The sequence below is a fragment of the Oncorhynchus kisutch genome, linkage group LG29 (assembly GCF_002021735.2).
Source record: "Oncorhynchus kisutch isolate 150728-3 linkage group LG29, Okis_V2, whole genome shotgun sequence".
Taxonomy (NCBI): Eukaryota; Metazoa; Chordata; class Actinopteri; order Salmoniformes; family Salmonidae; genus Oncorhynchus; species Oncorhynchus kisutch.
Window position 1 is genome coordinate 43,035,686 of NC_034202.2, and position 9,073 is coordinate 43,044,758.

General features: G+C 52.2%; 1 protein-coding gene across 1 annotated transcript in view; it reads right to left on the reverse strand.

Annotated features, from left to right (window-relative positions):
• Nucleotides 1-9,073, reverse strand: part of synj1 (synaptojanin 1) — a 105,503-nt gene that overhangs the window by 25,109 nt on the left and 71,321 nt on the right. Inside the window, exons 17-18 of the mRNA XM_031809095.1 lie at nucleotides 3,771-3,963; nucleotides 3,358-3,516 (exon numbers count right to left, since the gene is read on the reverse strand). Coding sequence (XP_031664955.1) covers nucleotides 3,358-3,516; nucleotides 3,771-3,963 — 352 coding nt within the window. The remainder of the gene's footprint in view (nucleotides 1-3,357; nucleotides 3,517-3,770; nucleotides 3,964-9,073) is intronic.

Consider the following 9,073-nt stretch of genomic DNA (forward strand, 5'->3'; position numbering starts at 1 on the left):
TAGATGCTTTTTTCATTAATTAGACAATTTTCTCATGAACCATCTGGTATGTCTACTAGAACCTCATGAACCATCTGGTCTGTCTACTAGAACCTCATGAACCATCTGGTCTGTCTACTAGAACCTCATGAACCATCTGGTCTGTCTACTAGAAACTCATGAACCATCTGGTCTGTTTACTAGAAACTACTGGACACAGATATAACAATTCTTTATACTATATATGAATAGATTTTTTTTTACAAGGTATTCAAGTATAAATGACCAAAGTTACCATAGATTACCTGTTAATTGCCAAAATGACTGATGATTCTGGTAACTTTGGTAAATTACCTGTAGATGTACTAGACTTAGGGCAAAAATATAATGGGGTTTTCAAGCTTTTTCTTCTAATGGGGTTTTCGAGCTTCTGAATCTGGAGGGTAAATGCCACGAGTAGATGGCGATGTTTCAAATAGGCCTGGCTGGTGTATCACTATCGATACCTATCAGCAAGCTAACAAGGGAAGAAATCTGAGAGCATGAACCAATAGGAGGGAACAATGGTAAAACCCTTGTTTGCGATTGTTTTGAGTACACTGTTTGGAAAGAACAAAAGCAAAATGTATTGTGGTGTCAGAAGAAGGCAGCGTGTGGAACAGAGGTCAAAATGGAAAGTTCAAAGTTCATCTGAACAGCATCCGCAAAGAATCATAGAAACCATCAGAGGATGAAGACGAGGTGACAGAGAGCAGATATTAGTAGTAGCAGCACGTCAACGTCAGTAGAAGAGCTAGACACGTGGCAACCACTGGTTCATTTATTCATCCGGTCTGACAAGTCCACGGGACTGTGCGATGAGCCAGCCTTCAGAAAATGTCAACCAAAAACACTTGATCACACATTTTTTAAATCCTGGCGTTGCCAGAGTAAAACGGGTTGTTTGCTTTGCAAATGGATACAGCCAATCCAGAAAGTTAAGGAGATTCTTAAAAAATAACCCTTGTGTAGACGGATGGCGCAGGAAAGGGAAGGGAAAAGGGTACAACCTTGTCAGTTGTACAAATGAATTCAAACTAAATGTGTCGTCTGTATTTACCCCGACCGCACTGAATCAGAGAACTGCGGAGGGCTGCCTTCATCAACATCCATGTTATCGGTCCCCAGGGGAGAACTTGTTGTTGGGGGTTAACTGCCTTGCTTGAGGGCAGATTTGTTCCACCTTGCCGTTTCTGGTATTTGAAACCAGTGACCTTTTGGCCCAACTCAAGGACCGACTGATTTATTTCTGGGCATATCATTCTGCTTCAATCACCCCTCCTCCAACAAGGACCGACTGATTTATTTCTGGGCATATCATTCTGCTTCTATCACCCCTCCTCCAACAAGGGCCGACTGATTTATTTCTGGGGATATCATTCTGCTTCAATCACCCCTCCTCCAACAAGGACCGACTGATTTATTTCTGGGCATATCATTCTGCTTCAATCACCCCTCCTCCAACAGGGACCGACTGATTTATTTCTGGGCATATCATTCTGCTTCTATCACCCCTCCTCCAACAAGGGCCGACTGATTTATTTCTGGGGATATCATTCTGCTTCAATCACCCCTCCTCCAACAAGGACCGACTGATTTATTTCTGGGCATATCATTCTGCTTCTATCACCCCTCCTCCAACAAGGGCCGACTGATTTATTTCTGGGCATATCATTCTGCTTCAATCACCCCTCCTCCAACAAGGACCGACTGATTTATTTCTGGGCATATCATTCTGCTTCTATCACCCCTCCTCCAACAAGGGCCGACTGATTTATTTCTGGGGATATCATTCTGCTTCAATCACCCCTCCTCCAACAAGGACCGACTGATTTATTTCTGGGCATATTATATAAACCTCCATGGGATTTAGCATCCACACACCGGAGAGGTAATTGACGGCATGATGGGACATAGTAGAGGAAAAGGTCATATTGTAATAACTGACAACGAGAGCGAACGTAGTTAGGCAATCAAGCCATTACAGAAGAGACAAGATAACCAACATCAACCAGAGATAATACGCCTGGTCAACAACTAGAGATAATACGCCTGGCCAACAACCAGAGATAATACGCCTGGCCAACAACCAGAGATAATACGCCTGGCCAACATCAACCAGAGATAATACGCCTGGCCAACATCAACCAGAGATAATACGCCTGGCCAACATCAACCAGAGATAATACGCCTGGCCAACATCGACCAGAGATAATACGCCTGGCCAACATCAACCAGAGATAATACGCCTGGCCAACATCAACCAGAGATAATATGCCTGGCCAACAACCAGAGATAATACGCCTGGCCAACATCAACCAGAGATAATACGCCTGGCCAACATCAACCAGAGATAATACGCCTGGCCAACAACCAGAGATAATACACGTGGCCAACAACCAGAGATGGCTTTGGCTTAGAACAGTGAGGCAGAAATATCTGAGTTGGACACAGACAATTATCCTTTTAAATCCAATTCACATTAAGATTGATTTATAATTGAAAACCTAACCTAAGACCTAATTTATGACCTGACCATCATCATGTATTACTGCCTCCCTGACCTTTGACCTGACCCATCATGTATTACTGCCCCCTGACCTATGACCATCATCATGTATTACTGCCCCCCCTGACCTATGACCCATAATGTATTACTGCCCCCCTGACCTATGACCATCATCATGTATTACTGCCTCCCTGACCTATGACCTGACCATCATCATGTATTACTGCCCCCCCTGACTTATGACCTGACCCATAATGTGTTACTGCTCCCCTGACCTATGACCTGACCATCATCATGTATTACTGCCCCCCCTGACCTATGACCTGACCCATAATGTGTTACTGCTCCCCTGACCTATGACCTGACCATCATCATGTATTACTGCCCCCCCTGACCTATGACCTGACCCATAATGTGTTACTGCCCCCCTGACCTATGACCTGACCCATCATGTATTACTGCCCCCCCTGACCTATGACCTGACCCATAATGTGTTACTGCCCCCCCTGACCTATGACCTGATCATCATCATGTATTACTGCCCCCCTTGACCTATGACCTGACGACCATCATGTATTCCTGCCCCCCCTGACCTATGACCTGACCCATAATGTGTTACTGCCCCCCCTGACCTATGACCTGACCCATCATGTGTTACTGCCCCCCTGACCTATGACCTGACCCATAATGTATTCCTGCCCCCCCTGACCTATGACCTGACCCATAATGTGTTACTGCCCCTTAGTGGCAAGAAGTGACATCCCACAAAGACCTAATAGAAATACAAACTGTGTGTGTGTGTGTGTGTGTGTGTGTGTGTGTCTCCTTACCAGTCCCTGGTTCTTCTGGTCCACCAGCTGGTCCCCGGCGGTCAGGGCTTCCCAGTTCTGTTGTCTGATTAACTCCTTCACTTCCTCGTTGGGCTGACTGATGCGGTAGTTAAAGTCCCCGCACCAGAAGATGTAGTCGTGGGAGTAGAGCAGTCTACCCTGGGGGAGAGAAAAAAGGAGGATTAAACACACACACACACACACACACACACACACACACACACACACACACACACACAGAGAGAAAAGTACAGTCAAGAAACACAGGAGAGAGAAGAGCAATGTGTTAACATGAGTAAACCATATTTTGTGTGTGTGTGTCTGTGTGTGTGTGTGTGTGTGTGTGTGTGTGTGTGTGTGTCTGTGTGTGTGTGTCTGTGTCTGTGTGTCTGTGTGTGTGTGTGTGTGGTTACCATGGGGAAGGTGAGTTTGCGTGTGATCTCGTTGTAGTCGTCGTTCCTCTCCTTGACCTGTGATTGGCCGGCAGCGAAGTGGGAGCAGACGAAACAGATACTGGTCGTATGGAACAGCATGCGGATGGCCACTCCCCCTTTGTTACCTGTGGCTCCGCCCATCCCCGTCTTCACGGTATCCACGGCAACGTCCCTGTCAACCAAACAAATAATACATAAATAGGGGTGCGTTCAGTTGGTGAAATGTTTCTCTAAATTTTCCAATAATATGTAATGAACAACACGTTTTCCTAAAACTGTTTCTTCAGCTATCTTGGAGGTATGTTTGGTGGAGGTGTGATATGGATGTGACCACATTAAATCCCCCAAAACAATCACTCATACCTGATGTAGGGGGCATGGTGAGGGAATACCTGATGTAGGGGGCTTGGTGAGGGATTACCTGACCATGGTGAGGGATTACCTGATATTGGAGGTGTGGTGAGGGAATACCTGACGTTGGGGGCGTGGTGAGGGATTACCTGATGTAAGGGGGCGTGGTGAGGGATTACCTGATGTAGGGGGTGTGGTGAGGGATTACCTGACGTAGGGGGCGTGGTGAGGGATTACCTGACCATGTTGAGGGATTACCTGACGTAGGGGGTGTGGTGAGGGATTACCTGATGTAGGTGGCGTGGTGAGGGATTACCTGACCATGGTGAGGGATTACCTGACGCAGGGGGCGTGGTGAGGGATTACCTGATGTAGGGGGGCGTGGTGAGGGATTACCTGACGTAGGGGGCGTGGTGAGGGATTACCTGATGTAGGGGGCGTGGTGAGGGATTACCTGACCATGGTGAGGGATTACCTGATGTAGGGGGCGTGGTGAGGGATTACCTGATGTAGGGGGGCGTGGTGAGGGATTACCTGATGTAGGGGGCGTGGTGAGGGATTACCTGACCATGGTGAGGGATTACCTGATGTAGGGGGCGTGGTGAGGGATTACCTGATGTAGGGGGTGTGGTGAGGGATTACCTGACGTAGGGGGCGTGGTGAGGGATTACCTGACGTAGGGGGCGTGGTGAGGGATACCTGACATAGGGGGCGTGGTGAGGGATTACCTGATGTAGGGGGCGTGGTGAGAGATTACCTGATGTAGGGGGTGTGGTGAGGGATTACCTGACCATGGTGAGGGATTACCTGATGTTGGGGTCGTGGTGAGGGATTACCTGACGTAGGGGGCGTGGTGAGGGATTACCTGACCATGGTGAGGGATTACCTGACGTAGGGGGCGTGGTGAGGGATTACCTGATGTAGGTGGCGTGGTGAGGGATTACCTGACCATGGTGAGGGATTACCTGATGTAGGGGGGCGTGGTGAGGGATTACCTGACGTAGGGGGCGTGGTGAGGGATTACCTGATGTAGGGGGCGTGGTGAGGGATTACCTGACCATGGTGAGGGATTACCTGATGTAGGGGGTGTGGTGAGGGATTACCTGATGTAGGGGGGCGTGGTGAGGGATTACCTGATGTAGGGGACGTGGTGAGGGATTACCTGATGTAGGGGGCGTGGTGAGGGATTACCTGATGTAGGGGGCGTGGTGAGGGATTACCTGATATAGGGGGCGTGGTGAGGGATTACCTGATATAGGGGGCGTGGTGAGGGATTACCTGACCATGGTGAGGGATTACCTGAAGTAGGGGGCGTGGTGAGGGATTACCTGACGTAGGGGGCGTGGTGAGGGATTACCTGACGTAGGGGGCGTGGTGAGGGATTACCTGACCATGGTGAGGGATTACCTGACGTAGGGGGCATGGTGAGGGATTACCTGATGTAGGTGGCGTGGTGAGGGATTACCTGACCATGGTGAGGGATTACCTGACGTTGGGGGTGTGGTGAGGGATTACCTGACGTAGGGGGCGTGGTGAGGGATTGCCTGACGTAGGGGGCGTGGTGAGGGATTACCTGACGTAGGGGGCGTGGTGAGGGATTACCTGATATAGGGGGCGTGGTGAGGGATTACCTGACCATGGTGAGGGATTACCTGACGTAGGGGGCGTGGTGAGGGATTACCTGACCATGGTGAGGGATTACCTGATGTAGGGGGCGTGGTGAGGGATTACCTGACCATGGTGAGGGATTACCTGACGTAGGGGGCGTGGTGAGGGATTACCTGATGTAGGTGGCGTGGTGAGGGATTACCTGACCATGGTGAGGGATTACCTGATGTAGGGGGGCGTGGTGAGGGATTACCTGACGTAGGGGGCGTGGTGAGGGATTACCTGATGTAGGGGGCGTGGTGAGGGATTACCTGACCATGGTGAGGGATTACCTGATGTAGGGGGGCGTGGTGAGGGATTACCTGACGTAGGGGGCGTGGTGAGGGATTACCTGATGTAGGGGGCGTGGTGAGGGATTACCTGACCATGGTGAGGGATTACCTGATGTAGGGGGTGTGGTGAGGGATTACCTGATGTAGGGGGGCGTGGTGAGGGATTACCTGATGTAGGGGGCGTGGTGAGGGATTACCTGATGTAGGGGGCGTGGTGAGGGATTACCTGATATAGGGGGCGTGGTGAGGGATTACCTGACCATGGTGAGGGATTACCTGACGTAGGGGGCGTGGTGAGGGATTACCTGACATAGGGGGCGTGGTGAGGGATTACCTGACCATGGTGAGGGATTACCAGACGTAGGGGGCATGGTGAGGGATTACCTGATGTAGGTGGCGTGGTGAGGGATTACCTGACCATGGTGAGGGATTACCTGACGTAGGGGGCGTGGTGAGGGATTACCCGACCATGGTGAGGGATTACCCGACGTAGGGGGCGTGGTGAGGGATTACCTGATGTAGGGGGTGTGGTGAGGGATTACCTGATATAGGGGGCGTGGTGAGGGATTACCTGATATAGGGGGCGTGGTGAGGGATTACCTGACGTAGGGGGCGTGGTGAGAGATTACCTGATGTAGGGGGTGTGGTGAGGGATTACCTGACCATGGTGAGGGATTACCTGATGTTGGGGTCGTGGTGAGGGATTACCCGACCATGGTGAGGGATTACCTGATGTAGGGGGCGTGGTGAGGGATTACCTGATATAGGGGGCGTGGTGAGGGATTACCTGATGTAGGGGGCGTGGTGAGGGATTACCTGACGTAGGGGGAGTGGTGAGGGATTACCTGATGTAGGGGGGCGTGGTGAGGGATTACCTGATGTAGGGGACGTGGTGAGGGATTACCTGACGTAGGGGGCGTGGTGAGGGATTACCTGATGTAGGGGGCGTGGTGAGGGATTACCTGATGTCGGGGGCGTGGTGAGGGATTACCTGATGTAGGGGACGTGGTGAGGGATTACCTGACATAGGGGGCGTGGTGAGGGATTACCTGACGTAGGGGGCGTGGTGAGGGATTACCTGACCATGGTGAGGGATTACCTGATGTAGGGGGCGTGTTGAGGGATTACCTGATGTAGGGGGCGTGGTGAGGGATTACCTGATGTAGGGGGCGTGGTGAGGGATTACCTGACCATGGTGAGGGATTACCTGACGTTGGGGGTGTGGTGAGGGATTACCTGACGTAGGGGGCGTGGTGAGGGATTACCTGACGTAGGGGGTGTGGTGAGGGATTACCTGACGTAGGGGGCGTGGTGAGGGATTACCTGATATAGGGGGCGTGGTGAGGGATTACCTGACCATGGTGAGGGATTACCTGATGTAGGGGGTGTGGTGAGGGATTACCTGACCATGGTGAGGGATTACCTGACGTAGGGGGCGTGGTGAGGGATTACTTGACGTAGGGGGCGTGGTGAGGGCGTACCTGATGTAGGGGGCGTGGTGAGGGATTACCTGACGTAGGGGGCGTGGTGAGGGCTTACCTGATGTAGGGGGCGTGGTGAGGGATTACCTGATGTAGGGGGCGTGGTGAGGGATTACCTGACCATGGTGAGGGATTACCTGACGTAGGGGGCGTGGTGAGGGATTACCTGACATAGGGGGCGTGGTGAGGGATTACCTGACCATGGTGAGGGATTACCAGACGTAGGGGGCATGGTGAGGGATTACCTGATGTAGGTGGCGTGGTGAGGGATTACCTGACCATGGTGAGGGATTACCTGACGTAGGGGGCGTGGTGAGGGATTACCCGACCATGGTGAGGGATTACCCGACGTAGGGGGCGTGGTGAGGGATTACCTGATGTAGGGGGTGTGGTGAGGGATTACCTGATATAGGGGGCGTGGTGAGGGATTACCTGATATAGGGGGCGTGGTGAGGGATTACCTGACGTAGGGGGCGTGGTGAGAGATTACCTGATGTAGGGGGTGTGGTGAGGGATTACCTGACCATGGTGAGGGATTACCTGATGTTGGGGTCGTGGTGAGGGATTACCCGACCATGGTGAGGGATTACCTGATGTAGGGGGCGTGGTGAGGGATTACCTGATATAGGGGGCGTGGTGAGGGATTACCTGATGTAGGGGGCGTGGTGAGGGATTACCTGACGTAGGGGGAGTGGTGAGGGATTACCTGATGTAGGGGGCGTGGTGAGGGATTACCTGATGTAGGGGACGTGGTGAGGGATTACCTGACGTAGGGGGCGTGGTGAGGGATTACCTGATGTAGGGGGCGTGGTGAGGGATTACCTGATGTCGGGGGCGTGGTGAGGGATTACCTGATGTAGGGGACGTGGTGAGGGATTACCTGACATAGGGGGGCGTGGTGAGGGATTACCTGACGTAGGGGGCGTGGTGAGGGATTACCTGACCATGGTGAGGGATTACCTGATGTAGGGGGCGTGTTGAGGGATTACCTGATGTAGGGGGCGTGGTGAGGGATTACCTGATGTAGGGGGCGTGGTGAGGGATTACCTGACCATGGTGAGGGATTACCTGACGTTGGGGGTGTGGTGAGGGATTACCTGACGTAGGGGGCGTGGTGAGGGATTACCTGACGTAGGGGGTGTGGTGAGGGATTACCTGACGTAGGGGGCGTGGTGAGGGATTACCTGATATAGGGGGCGTGGTGAGGGATTACCTGACCATGGTGAGGGATTACCTGATGTAGGGGGTGTGGTGAGGGATTACCTGACCATGGTGAGGGATTACCTGACGTAGGGGGCGTGGTGAGGGATTACTTGACGTAGGGGGCGTGGTGAGGGCGTACCTGATGTAGGGGGCGTGGTGAGGGATTACCTGACGTAGGGGGCGTGGTGAGGGCTTACCTGATGTAGGGGGCGTGGTGAGGGATTACCTGATGTAGGGGGCGTGGTGAGGGATTACCTGACCATGGTGAGGGATTACCTGACGTAGGGGGCGTGGTGAGGGATTACCT